Raw genomic sequence first — 19,553 nt, forward strand, 5'->3', positions numbered from 1 at the left:
TTCTGCAAGTGAGGTAAAAACAAAAGAGTGCCTGTCATAGGCAACGCACAGGATTATCTATGCAATGTACGTACAAAGTGACACTTCAAGGACGTGAAGCACAAAAAAATGGCGTTCAATTCAAAGCGGCAGTAGTAGAACAATTCCTTTAAAGTAGTGCACGCCTCTGTTTCGAACAGAGAAACGCTTCAAGGTCAGCATTAAAACATATGTATATGGCAATGTCAGTTTGGACAGTGGGCTCAAGGTTACTTTACATGCGACTCAAGTATTTGGGTCACTTGGAAGTAGCTGCTTAGCAATGAATCCTCTAAGCAGATTCCTTATTCTTGTCATCTTCGTTTCTTCAATCAATGGTAGGTTAACATTCTGCTAACACTAAGTCACCAGCGTTTACGCCAAATTTGCTATTGTATCACTCATTCAAAAAGTGTTTACTTGTGACTGAATTTTTATTCCCACATCATCTACACATGGGTTCTGTATTGGCACTGTACTTCCTTCCGCCCTCATTGTAGCAAATTGAGGGAGCGCAATTTTTTGTAGCTGCTGACAAAGGAGACACACGCGAATCGATCATCCAATTCGGATTGCGAAAATCTTAGAAAAAATCACTGAAGATTTGCAGAATGCACCTTCTGTGTTTGCCTCTTTTCAATTACAAAAATGAACGCCTAAGCGAACATGGCAGGAGACAATACTATCTCGCTCGTGATGTGATGAATGTGCACCTTAAGCATGGCTAATGCATCGTCCAGTTTCATTTTCATTTATTTATAATTTATAGATCCCACGAAACAAACAATTCCCCGTATCATTTCAAGTTGTCATTGTTTGTTCGCTTCATGTGGATGTGACTTACGAAAACCAGGCCCCTGGGGGTTGTCTAGGAACTGTAGCTAGTAAGCTTGCGAAGTATATTGATTTGGAAGGAATTCTGAGGTTGGCTCCGAGTTCTACATATGTGCTGTCAATCGTGCGATAAATTACACTTTTGATTCACCTATATTTTTTAACTGCTGTTTTATGCATTGAATCACAAAGGTAACTGCAATGCCAATGCATTTCGTCGGACACTTCAAAAATAATATCTCAAAACTGGTGCCGTCCCGAAAATTGGTTCCAAGCGGATACGCCTTACGAACTCGCCGGCTACAATTCGTCGATTGAAATATGTGTTATGTAGAAATAAATAAAAAATTAGTTTAGCAAGTGGGGTTTCTGAAGAATTTGGTCATTTTTATATATACATGAAATAATCCGTGTCATGACACCACAAAACAGACTACAAATTTCGCTCACATATCTCAGGTAAATTGTCTATGCGGAATCTCACATACAGCGGTTGAAAGCACCAAATATTGGCTAACGAATCTGGACACTAATGACCACGTTATACTGCTTTCAGCTTGGAGCCTAAAACGGAAAAAGCCGGGGCCGCAACTGCCATCGTTCTGCACAAAAACACCATTTCTCGCAAGTTGCAGACCAATAACCCCAACTTGGTACTACGATTTTCACGAAAAACGGTGTAAACCCCTGAATGCTGGAATTTGCAGCGGAGGCAACAACAAGTTCGCCACGGAAAGAAAGTGCAAGGAAATCTGTGAACGTGAGTCTATGACTCTCATAAACTCTACGTACAGGCTTGCTGTAGAATGATTGCTTAATTAACAAACTTTCATAAATACAGTAGGTTGCCCCGTCACAATTCCAAAGTGACAGGTGCAGACGTAGAGAAAGGTCTGTGGGATTTCCCTAGCGACATTTCTATGACATACGCGAGTAAAATAGTTCTTAGTGTGCCTGTGTTAATAATTTAGCGTTTGCTAAAACAAACACAGCAATCTTCTGAGCATATCTTGTTTCTCAAAACATGGCGAAGTTTGAAGTGACAACTAATGCCTCCCTATGACTGCGTCATTTATCAAGAGGATTCTGGAATGTCAATAAAACTTAAGGAACTGACGTTAAAATTTCTAGTTCCAATACTTCCCCTCATAAACATTACCGATCTGTAGAAGTGGTTCGGAATTTCAGGAAATATCATTTTCAGGGATTGTAATATCAAATCTATTTGTTTGTTTCTAATTAGAGAAATTTGTATAAGTCCTGCTATTTTGGAGAAAATTTTCTAAAAAAAGACACCTATACCACATCTTAAGAATCAAGCACTTCTTTTCTGCAACATTTATAAAACAGTGCTCATACATACTGGGCATTCTTTAAAAAGGAAAGTTTTGCCATTTATTCCCGTTTATGTCAGGTTGGAGCTCACTCTATAACTTAAATTCAGCGAAGTTGCGTCACTTTTGAACGCACAAGCTAATTATAAGGTAGTGAAGGAGGAGCATCTGCTGCCATTGCCGCTATTGCATTTTTTCTCAATGGCAACGCAAGACTTATATTAGGATCACAGTACAGTCATCATAACAGAGGAACATCAAACTAAAATCATGGCATTAATTATGATATCGCCACTAGAGACGGAAGCACCTCATATGAGTCATTGAAATAGACAACCTCACAAAAATTCCAAGCAACTGAACAACAATCCACAAGATATTAATAATTGACTAAAGTTGTTTTAAAATAAATGTACTTTCACCAATGAGCCATACCCAGGCCTTAATTCATGCATTGTTTTTAATGATATGCCAAGTATAATTAGTAAGCACCTTTTATCACTGAGCTAGCTTAAAATGAGCACAGCAAGGAAATGTTGCTGCGATAAAGCGTGCCAACCTGCCGTTGAACAGCTCTGTTCGGCATTTTTGAACGGCCTTAACACCGGACCACCCATGCAGGCAAGTGCCTGTGATGAGCACGGGCACAAATATTTTTTAATAAACAAGGAGGAATGAACTCGTCTTTTACGTGTGCTAGGGAAGGGTGAAACAGGCATCGAAAAATACCACACGGAAAAAGTCACGAGTAGCCATGCCTTATAGAAGGAGCATTAAGCACTAATAAAACGTAAAGAAAAGCTCAGGTTCGTTAGCACGAATGTTTGCCCAAAATAACGACTAATGGGGCGTGTTTCTTTTGTCCAACTTTCTAGTATTTTAACCCAAATATATTCGCCCCTGCAGAGATGCAGGGGCAAATATATTTTGAATAAAAGTGACTCTGTCAGTGCAGTTAGGAGGTGACTAACATACCATAAGGTGTGCCTGTTTTACGTCGACACACTTTTTAGAGACCCTACAACCATTGCTCAATTTGCATTACTGCAGATAGCCATATTTAAACGGCATTACATAATTTGCTACAAAAACCAAATATTCATTCTCAAATACATAAATATATTGATTTTCCTCAAAGTTGCAAATGTCAAGGCACGCATTTATATTGAAACGTTTGAGGGAATCGTTACAAAAGTGTAGTGACGTGTTTCTATTGTCAAAATGGCCATATGGACCGCAATACTGTCGTGAAGTCATTCGGTTCATTTAACGGATTACGCCCTCCGTCCAACCACTTCACTAGTCAAAGCTTGTCATAAAGTGAAAGTGCCTTTTTAATTTCCCTATTTTCACGACCTTTCTCCGAATGGTGCTTTGCGCAACTCCAGCTATGACTCCTAGTCACTTCAGCAGGAAGTGCGCTTGGTATGGCGAAGCAACATTTTACGTCGCGCTTCTACGTCCCAAGAGGGTTGCACCTCCAGCAGAACTTCGCGGTGCCGCGTGCGTAATGAGGTAAATAAATATAATTGGACGTGAGTTGCTTTGGTTACATGATAATTTAAACAAGTTGAAAAGGTTAAGGGTTATTCCATGCCAACTACACCAACCTTGCAATCCTCTTCGATCCCTCTGAAAATTTGCATCTAGTTCGTCTTTGGTGCACAGGCCCTTCTTTCCAAATACAAAAGCTATGGATGCGAACGTTCACATGCGAATGTGGAGATGTATATAGTTAGTCCGCTCTACCATCTCCGTTTATTTCTTGATGTTTTCTTCTCTGCAATACAACCCCGCGTTGCTGTCTGTTGTCCATCTGCTTGGCGTCTTCACACGGTACCGGGGAGCACATCGACACCTATCTGTCTTGAGTTTGCTCGGCGACGTGGTTAGCAGCATTCCCCCGCCATTGCCGCTTGAGATTCTTAGAATTTAAATTGCTTCGAAATAAATCTGTCCGTCACGTAAGACAATGAATGGCTCATACCGCGTTCAGCAATGGTTCATACCCCCATAAACGCGGCCTCCCCGTTACTAGGACAGCAGAGAAGTGAAATTCTACGCTGGATTGATGAGCGGCAACGGAGCCAGCTGTGGAAGCAGACGATGACAAGGAACGCGGGAGCAGTGACACAAGCGCGCGCCGAGCACTTGCACGAGCACAACCCGAGGTGCGCCAACAAGCCAGCTGCGGAAGAAGATGACGCTCGCGCCAATGCGGATGACAAAACCGCGTACGCGTACACCGACCCCAACTCAAGTGAGCCTATAAAGCTTCGATTAAAAATATTGGTTCCGATTTCTTCCTAAAGTTTGCTCACAATATCACTCACGCTATAACTTCTAGTACACTGAAGGTTATTCCAATATCCTGTCATTTCCAATATCCTGTCATTTCCACCTGTCATTTCCAATATCGACGTTCAGAAGGCAGATAGAGAGCTTGCCTCTGATCTCTTGAACGCCAGCGGTCCGTGAGTCGCGAGCGGTCCGCGACAAGAAGGAAACGTAGCGAGAGACGCTGTGCGCGCTGCAGTTTTGGAAGAAGAAAAGCGGTTCAAAGCGGTGGCACAACAGGCAGCAAAAGAAGCCATAGGGTAGTCATTTCATGCTTACATCTATTCTCGATTACGGGAGAGCACACATTTTTTCGAATTCATGTTAGATGTCTGTCCCAGAATAAGCGCACCCAACAATGGCCGGACACGGCGCTATAAAACCCTAACGTCACTCTGCGGGAACGTTCAGTTAGGATTGTGTTGACTCGAAACCAGAACTCTGAAGGGGATCTGCAATTCTCTCCATTACTGAGCCTTTCAAAATCTGGACGTTTTGGTACAGTTAGTTGTATAGCAAGCATATTGGCGTCGATGTGCTCCCCGGGGCCGAGCGCAGGCATCAAGCAGGTCGACAACAAAAAGTGACGTGAGGTTGTGCTTTTGCTCGTGTGCTGTTGTGAAGAAAATAACTTTTTTCAAGGGGCCCTGAACCACTTTTTATCGAAGTGGAGAAATACATTTCAGGTGAAAATGGGCTATTTCAGAAATACTTTGCCGCAATAAGTACTTCAATGCGTTCAGCAGAAGCGGAGTTATTGGCAAGCAAACACAGCCTCCGCTGTGCTCCGTCTTCCTTCTTGAATGCCTTGCGCTGCGAAAGCTACGGCGAAGTGGGGCAGGACCACAAAGTTCCGCCTTTGAGCCGTCACCGTGGCGCGCAGTTCAATTTTCAGATTTTGGTGCCTATACGACGCGCTAAACGTAAGGCAAACGCTGTTGTCCTCAGCGAGCCTCAGTGCGCTTAGCCAGAGATCTCGTGGCGTCACCCGGCGGCGGTGGTGTAACCTACCGTAGCGACTAATAGCAGCCGCGTATTGGAATGTGCCTTACTGCGTAATAAAGCCCACAAAAGAGAGTGAGGACCATGGCTCTGTTGAAACGAGGGCGTTTGAGAGAAAGGTGACTTCACGCGCCGCTTGCGAGCACCTCGCACCGCGAACGACAACAAAACTTGGCTGAGATGTTTACAGTAGCATATACTACCCATGGGCTATGTTATTTCACCAAGCCCGAGGGGTGGTTCAGGGCCCCTTTAACCCATCGGCGATGGGATAAACTCAGAAGCCAGTGTGGGCTTCATTCATCTATCGGCACCTGCACACTTGCGTCCATATATGTCTTGCTACCCAGTAGAATGCGGCTTTCCCTGTACGAACAAAATGCGAGAAGTTGTATTGCAGCTTTATGTGACTAGACAGTAGACCACGTGGCTGCCACTCACCCTACAGAGGACAAGTTTCTAAATATGGTCAACAAGTCGTTGCAAACCGGCAGAGAAGCGCCAAGCCTTGGTCCACGTCCTGGCCAAGCATGCCGCAGTCTATGATTTGAGCCGAGCGAGGAACTATTTAATGTGCCAGAGTCACGTACTCGACACATGATTGACACAGGATCCGCTCATCCTATCCGGCAGAAACCGTACAGTGTCTCACGTACCGCACAATACCGTACCGTGTCACGGGCGGTGGGCCGGCAGCCTATCATCAACAAACAAATGGGCTTACCTAGCGCCTCAACAAGACTATCGCAGACTTTTTTTGCATGTATGTCGATGTGGAGCACAAGAACTGGGACACAATCTTACCTTACGTCACACTCGCATACAATACGGCACGCCAAGGAACAATGAAAATGATGCCGTTCGCTCTGGTCCATGGTCGAGAAGTCACTACAATGCTTGCGCTATGATGCCTCATGACTGCAATGGTTTAGATGCAGATGCCGCATATTTCACTGAAAGCGCCGAGGAAGCACGACAGCTCGCCCGCGTCAGGATAACTAGTCAGCAAGAACGCGACAGACGACGCTACAATCTCCGCCACCGATTTGCCGCTTATACACCCGGAGAAAGAGTCCGGATTTGGTCTCCCGTCCGACGCCGAGGGCTCTCGGAGAAACTTCTGCGCTGGTACTTCGTACCATACAAGCAAGGTTCTACGCCGTATTAGCGACGTGACCTACGAGGTTGTTGCTGACGGTTCATGTTGCTCGAAACACCGTCAACAGGTGCCTGAGGTAGTGCACGTAGTGCACATGAAGCCATATCATTCCGAGTGAAGTGGACACCGACAAGCTATCCACTACGAGTCTATCCACCACGATTTGATCAGCATCGGGACGATACTAGCTCTGAATGGCGGGTAATGCCACGTCGATATTCGTGCACAAGTGCGCCCTGCCGCCGACAAAGACGACGCCGGGCTGCTCGAGATTCCCGAAGGCATCAAGAGAAGATGACATTCTTGTTGTTGGCGCCTCTCTGATGTCTTCTCCCGAGTACGGTGCGGTGCTTCTATAATAAAGCCTCTTCGCGGCAATATTTGCCGCAAAGAGGCTTGGCGCCAAATATGAACCAGATGCAAAATTCGAGAGTGATGGCAGACAATTTTACAAAAGTTTAGTTTTTCACTTTAATATATATATATATATATATATATATATATAATATCAGCTGTGGTAGTGGTGACATAAATCTTTTCCAGTTGGAACACCATACAATACCGATTGTATGGTGTTCCCAATTGAAGTGCTATTTCCCGATTTTTTACCACGGCCGTGTAAATGTTTAATTACCGTCTACACCTAGGCGAAAAGTGACCTTTCTGTATTTATTAGCGCCTGTTCACACTTCGGCGCAATATCGCTGACCAAAAAAATTGTTGCGTAAAATAAACTTCCTAAGTAATTAGCTTTGAGAATACTTCTGTTTCTGCATGAAGCCAAAAAAATAATCTTTTAATCAGTTTTATCATTTTTAGCGGCTTACAAAAATTGAGGAAGGACTATTGATCAATAATTGCTAATTGATGTGTAAGGGCTTTCTTGAGTCTTCTGAGAAAATAAGTGTTGATTTTTTTATCGCTTAAACTCAATTCTTGGCCGCCAATTTGATGGTGCATATTTTGTCTTGCAAGAAAGTTGAGGGGAGGTTGAGCCAGGGTAAATTTGGTAAATATTTGGTAAATATATTTCGTAGAGAGGTTTTCATGTTCTAAGCAAGCGTGAAAATTTTCACAAAGTAGCAGGTGGTCGAGAGCCAAAGTTACCGCAGTTGGCGTGGTAACACCATAACAAAATGACCCATAACAAAATTTTTACGAAGATTCTCACCAACTATTATTAATATATGTAGTAAACTCCCTAAAAAGTTCAATAGTGCAATTAAGTTATTTAGTGAATACATTGATTTCGATTTTGTTCCTAATAATGCCTGCCTGTGTGAATTCTCTATCCGTAGTGATCTAAGATGAGTGCATTTTGTAGGTTTTTTTTAAGTGTTCCAAGTTAAAAAGAAATACTTTGTACGTCGTATTTTGTTTACCTAAGGCTCATTGCAAACGCTCACGACTGTGAATAGTCTCGAGCCTGTAGCATTTAAGCAGAAGCACAATACAACTTTTGTCACATGGCAGAAGGAATACCTGAAATTATTATCATGGTCACTTTCGAAATTGTGTCGATTGCCTTTGAAGCAGATCGTATAATATTACAGAGAAGCTGTTAAGGGCTCACATTTCGATCGGCGCGTCCGGGAATAGAAAAAAAAACTCTCATTTGCCATATACTTTATGTGCGAGTGAAAGCGCGCGAAGGCGAGGGACGGGCGCTTTCATGGGGAGCGAACGCATGGCGAAGAGAGAAAGATTGTGGTTGTGAAGAGGAAGAGGCGCTCGGCGGAGAGCAAACGCGACTTCCCAGTGGAAGGGGAGTGGTGGGCGAGGAGGGCATCGAGGCACCCTAGACTGTGCGTGTGCATGCCCACTCTCCCACAGCGGCGCATGCGCGTAGCCTTGCCGGCCTACTCTGTCTACTACTCTCAGACTACTCTCTCTGGGCTCTCGCCCGCCTCTCCCCTAACAGTGTCGACAACGGCGTTTAGCCGTTCCGTCACGTAGCCAGCGTTTTGACAGTGGTTGTGTGCGCTCACACAAACAACGCGCGCACAACTGTTGTCGACGGCCGCGGCGTTTTGCCCGCGTTCGTACCGAACGCGCGGGGCGTTGGTGACGTGTTTGTGAAGAACGTGCCAACCTTTGCCGTACACGCTATGGCGGTGTACCGTAGCCACCATAAGGCCATGGTTCCTGTGGTCACTAAATAAATGAAAACCACCGGATCATATATATTTCTCATTATTTAATTGTTCAAATAACCAATCTTAACAGTCATAATTGGAAATACATAATTCCCAGCATAGTACAGCTTCGCTGGTCTTCCATGTCCACCCCAGTGGCAAGGCTGACAGACTTTTTTAATGTAGTAATCGCATTTCAGAAATGGAAAAAGAAAACACATAATGATCGGTCATCCCGAGGTCTGGCTTTCTGTAGATAGATTTTTTTAAAGAATTCAAACTCGCCTGTTTCATTCGCATCATTAGACTAATATTTGCAAGTCCTAAAGACCACAATATTTACTCAAGTTAATGCGGAAAATGTAATTGTGCCTGCTCAGATTACCGTTGATGCTTCCGTCTATATATTTCCAGCACGCTCTAAGCAAATCCCCCAAATATGCCAAAAACCGCCGGTCATGGTGCAGTGTGGCCAGGTATATCACGCTTGGTACTATGATCCAAATAGCACCAGCTGCAAAATGTTCACCTACAGTGCTTCCGCTTGCAATGCCATCGACAACAGGTTCCTGACAGAACTGAAGTGCCAGTCGGTGTGTATACGTGAGTACAGATATTTCGCCTATGACAACATATATCTATCTATATTTAAAGAGTTCTAGTAAATTAGATTCACTTACAAATTGCATACCTTCCTATACGATCATTATATACGTTAAATGCAAATGAAAACACTGCAAGGCCGGAGAGTAAGAGGGTAGTAAATAATATTGTTTATTAGCATCACACTTTGATGCGGTAATTGAAGACCGACTATAGCTGGTACTTACAATAGGTTTCTACGGAATCAGCATAATAGAAGTGTATATAAAAACGCACCACTCCTTTAAAGCTATTCCACAAGTTTTGAATACTTGTGCCTTATCTTAGTTAACACTATACCCCAAATGACCTTGTCCTAAATAAAATGTTAAACGTTATGTGAAACTTTCAGGGCTGTTAGATATGTCCTAATTGATCAATTTTGCGTGTTTACATGCTTGGCAATAGAAAATATGTCATTTATGAAAAATAAAAGTGAAATATTATCAGAGTGAAAAAAGCATAAAAACTGAGGTACCGGTAGCGAGCCAATAAGAAACAGAGAAAGCGTCCAAGCGAGTTTTCGCTAAGCACGCGCCATCTATGCCGAGAATATATTAAATACGCTATGGCGAAACAGTGGCTATTGAGTTGTGCTGCATAAAAATAGGTTATGGATTTGAATCACTGCTTTGACAGCGGTTTCGAGGGAGTGGATGCATAACTATTCTATGCCGAACTTAGACTTCAGCTTTTAGAAAACTAGAGGTCATCAGCATTACTGTGAGATACTGGATGATGCTGTAACTGATCAAATGTTTCTTCTTCGTCGTTCACGTTGTTTGAAATTGACACATATGCGAAATTTTCCTGAATACAATAACAATATTGAAAACCACCACAAACATTTTTTTCAAAATTATCGCTTGGGTAAGAAAAGAGTATACAATTCAATTGCAAGAAATAATCCATGTACGGTGATAGAACTAACGTCTCACCCTATTGCAAAAAACAGCGTTCTCCAGCGCCTTCCAGTGTGAAACCATCGTGTTTTTTTTTTTTTTTTTTTTTACGCTGGTTAGCGCTGGGGATGCTGGCGCACGCTGGGAGTCACTGGGAGTCACTGCGACACTGGTGAGATCGCCGGATAAGAGCTGGGTCACACTGGACGAGACGCCGGTTTCACTGCTATGACGCTGGGGCCCACTGGTGTACGCTGTACACGCGCTGGTTGTCGCTGGAGTTCGCTGGCTCGTACTTCAAACTGCGCTGGTTTCGTTTTTGCCGCACTGCCGGAGTAGGCGCTGTTGAATATTAAATGCTTGATAAATCTAATGGGCATCTCCTGTCCAAAAAACAGACTCCTGTCCTAAATATCACTATAATTTGGGGTCATAGATGTTTGTTTCGTGTCAGCGGTATTGCAGCTTGGAATACAGGTGGGTGAGCTGCCCATGCATATGCGACACTGAAGATCACTTTAGCTTTGCGCATTTCCCTTTTGACTGTGCGGATAGCTGTATTGGTAAACGAAATTACGCAAACGCAGATAACGCCTCGTTTTCCAGTAGTTTGCACGCTAGCGATAACTGCCAGTTGTCGCAGTGTTGTGCAGTCGACAAGAAACCCAGCAGCCGTTCAGACGCGTTCGAGCTGACCTCAGGAAGCCTGCTGCTGATTGATATTATCGCACCCACAACAAAGCTGAGGCTATTCGTGCGCTTCCACTTTCCTTAGTGTACTAAAAATAATAGTTAAGAGGTTCTGAAGCTCAAATACAAACATTTTCACATTCATCAGGTACCCGTGCCCAGATCATTCACTTCCACCGAAGGTTAGCTCTACCGTACCCGCTGAGTCCGTCTACACTCCATCGGCCCATCTGGGCTGAGGAACCAACAAGTATAACGAGGATAAATCACTCTGTAGTTCAGCTTTCCTATCGGTGTTTTTAAAAAGACTATATTTTCGTGTCTATATACAGTGTCAGCGCAAAAAGTGACGAGCGCCGATATGACATGTTATAAACATACTTATATGTGCTGTCGCCGAAGGCGGCCAGCCGCATTTACCGACCGCTTCTCTGACGGAGATATGGGACAACACATGCGTGTCTATCGAAAAGCATTGTCGAGCTATGGAAATGTTGCATTACCCTTGCGCGAACAACTAGAAACAGCTGTCAAAATTGACAGTAACATCCCGTACCGCGTCCCGGGTCGGCGGTTCATTTAAGGCTTTTTTCGGAGTTAATATACCAATCGCAAAACAAATCAGTGTTGCAGCAGTTCCAGGCATACTATGCAATACGGACAACAGCTTTTTCGTTCTGATAGAGGTGTAAGTTTTATTTGCGGGGCGATAGCACATCTACCATGTCTATGCGAGACGTCTGTGCAAAACTACAACTGTGTCAGCGTGTTGCCCAAGCAAATTATCGGTCGGCAAGGATGAGTCGGCGTAGCGCAGTGGTAAGATACTGGAATGGGGATCTGGAGGTCGGAGGTTAGAATGCTGGGGGTTTTTTTTTTGTTTTTACTTTTTTCCCTTCTTTTTGTATTGCATTACAGTGCTCTATGTTTCTTTTTGTATTTGAAAAATATATAACGTAGCCAGGGGGGGCACCACGTATTTCTCGCTCTAGAGCTGCACTTCGCACCGGTACCCCGCGCCCAAGCCTCCCAATATGCCGCCCTTGCCAGCGTCCCAGCATCTAGCGCGCGACACTGGGCCATAAGCAGGCATGGCACTGGGCACTGGATGCTGGGTTTTGCAATAGGGCACATGATAATAATTTTATCAACTGACTAATAAATTCATGCATGATGTCTTGATCCTTTGGTATGACAGTTGCACAACTTTTCTACTCTGTCACCAGGTAGATATCATCTGCTATGCAAATTATATACCTATGTGGTTTTCAAATTGCAACATTACTGTCAACAAACTAGGAAATACCCAATACCTTATTGAAGATAATATACAGTAATGGATAGAGTATTTCTTTGGAAGTGAAATGTTTTCGAGGGTTCAGAAAATACACACGGGCACAAGGAGAATACAATACAGGTGCTATTTTCAGTTTTATTTTATTTTAACTGCATTGAACATACATATTCATATGATTAGGAAAACCACACATGCGCCGCTATTGACCTAGGCTATCTGGATTAGTTATTCGGCACACCTCAGCGAGTTTGTGAAATGCAGAATAAAGAAACCTATATTTAGACGACCATGAATTTGTTTTAGGTCATGTGATAGCTGCTGACAATGTGTGAAAACGGACATTTTCGTATTGCCAACTGGTGCTTGTATGTTATTGCCGTTTCTTTTCTCTTGTATGTTCAACACGCCCTTGGCCACAGAAAGCATGAACTGCTTAGTGGAGAAGGCCTTTGTGAATCCCTAATCTGTTTGCTATTCCTGCATTACCTTCTAGCCTTCAGATTAGTAACTTTCTTAGATGTTTGCATTCGAAATATCAGGCCCCCTTACTGAACTTCATTGGGACCACTGGTGCGAATACATGGTTTGGACAGTTAAACCGCTATTGATATGAAGAGTTTGCCGTTAGTTATACGCGCTCGTCCTTTTGATTGCTTCACAGCAAACTTCAAGCATCAGAGTCCATCATAACATAATACATGTTATCGCGGTGTCGGTGTCATAAGTTGACATGGAAGTTATTCACACAGTGTTTGCTGACAGAATTGTTGTGGCTTCTATTAATTTACTCTGTGTTGCTTAGGTAACGAGTGTTTTTTTTTTATTTTGTTTAGTGTGAGTCTGATTCTTTTATTGCCAACAGCACGTATATTGTAAGGCAGCACAGTTATCGTTAAAACCTAAAAAAGAGAAATATGTACACGAAATTAATTTTTGGCAAATGGCGTTTATGTGAGAACAGTGAACCTCAGCATAATTTGGCACGGAAATAAAAGATGCGACTTTTTTTGAGGTTCTAAAAGTGCTTCTATGTCACGATTACCATCCTTTTTCTTTAAAATCGCCTATATTACGTGTTTGAGTTTGAAATAACACAGCAAACAACAATTGATTTGATTTACGTAGGCTTGGATGATTCAGTGCACAGACCATCAGCTTTTTTCGGCGTTTATTGAACCTCTAAACGTACTACTGAGTATATTTAACGTTTTGCTGCACTGTTACACGCGAGTCACCTATTCTAACATTCACTAAATTGCGTGCCGTTGCGGGTAACGATCGCATCCGCTTCAAGGATATTCGTGTGCAAGGTAGCACAGTTGCTTTTTATAGTACTGTAATATTCCGCTAATCAAAACTGAAATCGCATAGGTACAATACTGAAATCGCTAATACATATATAATTGCCGAAAAAGCTTAGTTGCACTCAGATTATTTTCGGAAATGGCCGGTATACTTCAATGGCAAAAGTAGCCAGAGGAAGATTGGCTAGAATAAAAAATTCTGTAGCCTTCAAACGGCAATATCTATGTCAATAAATGCCTCAGAAGTTCGCCAGGCTCTTACAAGATGAAAACGTGCTATGCCGAAAGTTACATTCACCCCTAGTTTTACCTCTTGTCTGAATGGTATTTATTTTATAGTTATTAAGATGTCCTTAATCACACACGGGTTTGGTGAAAGAACACATTCCGCACATAGCACACACTGTTGTGAAAATATCAGCCAATTTTTTCAATCATCCGCACCGCGTGGAACTCACAAATGGAGCGCGAAGTCACAATTTTCTCAACCACTCCTTTCGAACTAGGCCTTCTCCTCCCCCGTTCTAAAGGTACCGACGGATGGCATATGTCATCATATGCAAGATTCCCATCTATGGCAGCTATAGGGTAACAGGTGGAATCGAATAAGTATGACATTTCTATCACTACGCTTCTTCCCATAGTGTTACTGTGTGTATTTACACAATCACATTAATAAACATGTTTATGCAAGCAGAAGTCGCCATTTCGAATTGGAACATGAATTATGCACTTCTGGTTGAAGCCAACTGTCATGTTCTCACCAATGACCACGGCTGTCCGCGTAGGAATTAAACTTTGGCCACATGGCTCGCTGGTGTCGTAGCCTTCGTATCTCGCTCATCCATGTCGATCAGTTTTGAACACACAGCTGGCCTCAAACGGCAGGAAAATTAAGGTCAGCGCGCATGAATACCTGCGAGCGCGTGCTCACCCCTGGCCGCTCCTTGCTAGAAGCCTTGGCTGATATCGCTTCGTATCGAGATATCGATACCTCGTCAAAATTTGCAAATTGGATGTGGTTACCATCCGTCGGTCAAGCTAGTCCAGGAAAAAAACAGTCCGCACCACGTAGCACGGCCAGACTGGAGTACAAGAGTGCGAGCGCGTACTCCATCCCTGCCATGCACGTAGCAAACGTTGCGCACAGTTGCATGTAATTGCATCTGGTAAGTAGCGTAGGTACTGCGGCCTTCACAGGGTGCCATGACGATACCGCTCGCTGAGCTTGCTGCGGCTTGCTGAGGATAACCGTGTGCTTTGAGTGGTCTTTTTGGGTGATGTCGTGCCTCCACGGTCGTGGCGAGCCTACCCGAGGACCAAGATCTCACTGGAACAGGTCGCCTGATTTCATATTTGCACACCTTCCTGGTGTGTCACCATTATTGCCCCGAAGCTTTTTACGTTGGGCATCCTTTCAACGCGAGTCAGCATTGTGGCATCCATCCCTCACCCAATCTGGGTACAGCGTACGTATTCGCAGAAGCGAACATGAAGACACCATTTCGTAAGACCCACGGAAACCGTGCGATTGTCGTAGAGGAAAGTGCGAAAGTAAAGGTGTTGCTCCTGTAACTGGGTGCGAGAACAACTAAGCGTAGCTGTCTTGTACATTGTAGCAAAGCAAATGGATGAGACATCATGAACTCAACCGTAAGTTAAACGATAGTCTACGAGTTTAGCGTGTCGTAGGTGCCAAAATAAGATGTAGTGGCGTCTACGAGAAGACTCGAAATCAAATTTGAACAATTTAAATGTGTGATAGGTGGACCACCTTTAGAATGCTTTTGGAGTGTTTCTCTTCTGTAGACAGAGCGGTCTGGGCGCCGGCCCGTTCAGCCATATCCTTCGCAGTACAAGGCATCGAAGAAGGAGCGGCAGTACAGCGAAGCGAATAACAGATATATTTGATTGCGAATAACATCGCTTCGCCTGATTGTATTGAAGTACTTCGTTTCTCCAAATTATTTCTTCAATAGTCTAGCATCAAGTGAATTCCTAGTCTTAGATAAAAAAAAGTCTCAGTTTCGCCCAAAAGGTAAGGCATCGATTGCGATCACAAACTAGCCGAGAGCTATACGAAGTAAGGTTAGTTTTATCGGCCGTATAAACGTGTAAACATAGGCATACTAACTAAATCAACAAGCATGGTGCCACGCGCACAAGGAAACATGAACGCATCTCACTCGATGACTGAGGAAACACGATGTCCAAACGCTGTAGTGAGTAAGCGCGGTTGCATTGACCTTCGCCCCACCGCTCGCATCAACGTGAACTAAGCAGCGAAAGCACAGCGCAGGGAAGAGGGAACCGGCCCCCGCGGCAGAGATGGCTTTCAAGACACAGCCACGCTGACGTAAGCAGGTGGCGTAGTACCCCCCCCCCCCCCCCCCTTCTTTCCTACCCTCCTACCCGAGCGTTGCACGCTACTGCAAGACGGATCGCTTTCTTTCCGCTTCGCTCTCTCGCGTGCGGGAGACAGAGCCACGATCGGTTTTCAGAGCCGCGACAGAACTGAGGTTTTCAGTTGTAAACTCAGAGCACGGCGCGGGGACGATTTTATCGCTCCTTGACTGTATACGGCACCTCATGGCGACGACGACGACGACGGCAGAAATGCACTCGGAGTGTCCTCATAATTGATACCGTAATAAAAATTTTTTGACGGGCCTGTTTAAAAAACGGCAGGAATGTTTCTCAAGACGACCATCACTGTGCATCATTACCTACAGCCGCGCGAAGAAGAACGGAGAAACAAAACATTGCCCTTTTGATCCTTCATGTTTGTCGAAGGACTAGTGTGTTTTGCCCAAAATTATCTAACGACCAATGCCGTATTCTTTTTTTCCAGCGATAAAGAAACCAAAACCCATCTGCAGCCATGATCCAATACCAGACCGCTGTTTGCTCCAAAAGAAGCGCTGGCACTTTAATTTTAGAAACAATACATGTGTGCAATTTGCACAAAATCGTTGCGGAAAAGGCGAAAACAGCTTCTCTTCATATGAAAAATGCATGCATAGATGTAGCTGTAAGTATTTGTTCAATTTTTTTCACATATGTACTTTGCGAACGCTGTTGCCCTAGTTAGTAAACACGTTAATCAAGCTTGTGTTTTGGCATCAGAAATGCAACTGATTCTAGAAAAAAATGCATATGGAGCTGATTTTAAATGTGGGATAGGTGGACCACCTTTACAATGATTTTCGATTGTTGCTCTTTTGCTGTGGCCGTCATTTTTAAGTTCCTAACCTACGTCTTTGCCCGACTAGTCATCTAAAGAGCCAGAAAAGTGTTGCCTAATGCCAACGAGAATTTATAATCTTTTCTGTAGCGACTCCTATTGGTATGTAATCTACCGGCCATAGCATCATCTTTCTAAAGTAAATCGACTCACAGCATCCTAAAAGATGCTGTGAGTCGATTCACAGCTACTTTTCACAGCTACTTGAAAATTCGCTAAAGCACTATATTCACTTGGAGACTTAGAAACAGAATATATAGGTGATGTAGGTTATATACAAAGCTTTTCGATGATCAACTCGTACCAAGTACGTGATTTCCTTTAAATATGGTCATATTTGCAATGATGGAACATTACAGTGGTCTTAAGCTGGAAAAGGCTCGAGAATATATTTAAGAGCTGAAGTTATATTATCTATAAAGGACGGTACTTTAAATTTCGAAGGGAGTAAAAAGGTAGTTTATTTTAAATATGTACACCACTTCACCATACATACTTATAACAAAATAAATTAAAACAGCTATTTTGTCTTGTAGGACATTTCACCTAGAGTGATAAAGAACACTTTTATTCTAATAACAGAATATTTACAAAAATAGATGCATTCTGCGTTAGTAAACTCAAAACAGCCAGAATTAGGCACGTAGAGCATTATTTGCCAAGGCACTTATTTTAACTACCTATACTTCTATACCTACTATCTATACCTACCTAACTACCGATCTTTCACTGGAAGTTATTGGGATGAAACGTGTTACGTGAGGCGTTGTAACGTATCGTCAATGCTCGTTCAAAAACTGATGCTCGTATAAAGCATCTATTTACCTTCTTTAGTGTTTATAAACTTCTGCTTCTCCTGTTCTGATTTGTTCATGACATTAATGTTTACAGTGGTTTAATCGTCTCTGACACAAATGTGCGCATTCTTGTCCAGTTTGAACATGTAAAATTATTGGATAGTTAAATAACAGCAATGCCAGATTTCATGGTAGATTGCCTATGTAGCAAAACTGGTTGCAGTTCAAACAGCAATTTGCATTAGTTCGCTACGTGGCGTGAAACTGCAAGCAAATCATTTTAATTTTCAGCTGTTTCTTTATCTCCACGGTGCGTGAGAATTAGTCACTGTTGTTTGCACCACGATGAAACTACACAATTTCTTTGGATCGATTTCAACCGTCTTCTTCTCTTTCTCAGATTACCAATATACGGCGGCCAACCAAGTCAGTCCTACCCTCCCGCCTGGCTTACCTTCCCAGTCAGGTCACCCCAGTAGACCCGAATTCAGCTTCCCCGGCCAACCACCTTTAACCGGTGGACCAGTTCCGAGTGGTCAACCCGCTTTTCCTGGACGGCCAGGTCAAGGTGTTCCTCTTGTCTCACCAAGCCCGCCCCCTGAAAATGGCAAACCCAGTACCCCCCGTTTCAACACAGAGGGCCAACCCTCCTTACCAAGCGTTTCAGGCCTACCCGGCCAACCGACCGGACCCGGCTATCCCATTCAACCCGGCCTTCTTATGAATAACAGGCCACCATACATAGCCGGCCCACAAGCACAGCGTAGTGCACAAAACCATGCCGGCCGAGTTGGCTAAGCTGGTCGTTTGCCCTGTGTCATCTATTTGCGCATTTGTGTGCGTGAGACAGTGCATGAGAAAAGATTCTAGATAATAAAATCTGCTATTCCTGTGGAAAATAATTTATACGGTAGATCCATACATATATCACTATGTATAATAGACGTACTTTCATCAAATTAGGTGTTACACATGCCGCATAATATTCAGCTTTAGGATGCAGGCGTTACTCTATTCCCAATATGGATCAATATATGGCAACGTTGTTTTAAACCCAAGTGCAGCAGGTAAGTACAAAGGAAACCCAATGCTGGAAATTTTAGTGTCCTCGCGATTCGAGTAGACGACCAATTCGCCATCACTCAACTATCTGCTAGCCTCCCAGGTGAGATCACATTGTAGAATGATGGCCCTAGAAAGGCGTTGATTCAGGGTTCAGTTTACGGACAACCACATATGCTTCGTGAGCTAAGAATCTGAATTAATTGTGTGTACGTTGGTTGTAGCTTGCTGGCTGCTCCTCGAGAAGGCAAGTTTGGCTGTCGTAAATATTCCTCCGGCTTGTGGATTCCGCCGTACGGAAAGCGAGAAAATTATGTGCATCTGTTGATAGTAGCCTCGCTACGGACCTGCAATACAGATATTCTGGCATTTTGCGTGTAACTAATTTGCAAATTTGCGTAGAATAAGTCGTAATACACGGGGTATAGGATGTGACACATAGCAGAGAATAATGAAAAAGAAAAATTGTACAATATTAGAAGGCTGTTTTTCTGCATTCCTACGGCATATCAAGGGGCTGTGCAAGGCAGAACGGGCAGTTGTAAGAGCTTACTTCCACATTGCTAGTGTCACTACAAATGTTTAGTCAATATGGCATAGAACGTACGTCACAAATGTTTCTTAGCATGTGCCAGTTATTAGTCGATTGTCAAGGCAATTATAACGTAATTACGCTGCAGTTCCCTAGCGTATTTCATTCAGAAAGAAAAGGGTGTGTAAATCTTTAGTGGCAAATACATAAATGCGACTAGTAAGGTAATATCGAGTAGGCAGAAAAAATATGGTGTCGTAAATG

The 19,553-nt window shown here is 43.5% G+C and overlaps 1 protein-coding gene across 1 annotated transcript; it reads left to right on the plus strand.

The window, feature by feature from the left end:
* The first annotated feature begins 215 nt into the window (after window positions 1-215).
* Window positions 216-18,591, plus strand: LOC125945208 (tissue factor pathway inhibitor 2-like). The gene is made up of 5 exons (XM_049666819.1): window positions 216-356; window positions 1,409-1,612; window positions 9,234-9,422; window positions 16,506-16,685; window positions 18,096-18,591. Exons 1-5 carry the CDS (start codon window positions 302-304, stop codon window positions 18,491-18,493), a joined length of 1,026 nt encoding a protein of 341 aa, XP_049522776.1. The 5' UTR covers window positions 216-301; the 3' UTR covers window positions 18,494-18,591.
* Window positions 18,592-19,553: the final 962 nt, after the last annotated feature.

This window comes from Dermacentor silvarum, chromosome 4 (genome assembly GCF_013339745.2).
Source record: "Dermacentor silvarum isolate Dsil-2018 chromosome 4, BIME_Dsil_1.4, whole genome shotgun sequence".
NCBI lineage: Eukaryota > Metazoa > Arthropoda > Arachnida > Ixodida > Ixodidae > Dermacentor > Dermacentor silvarum.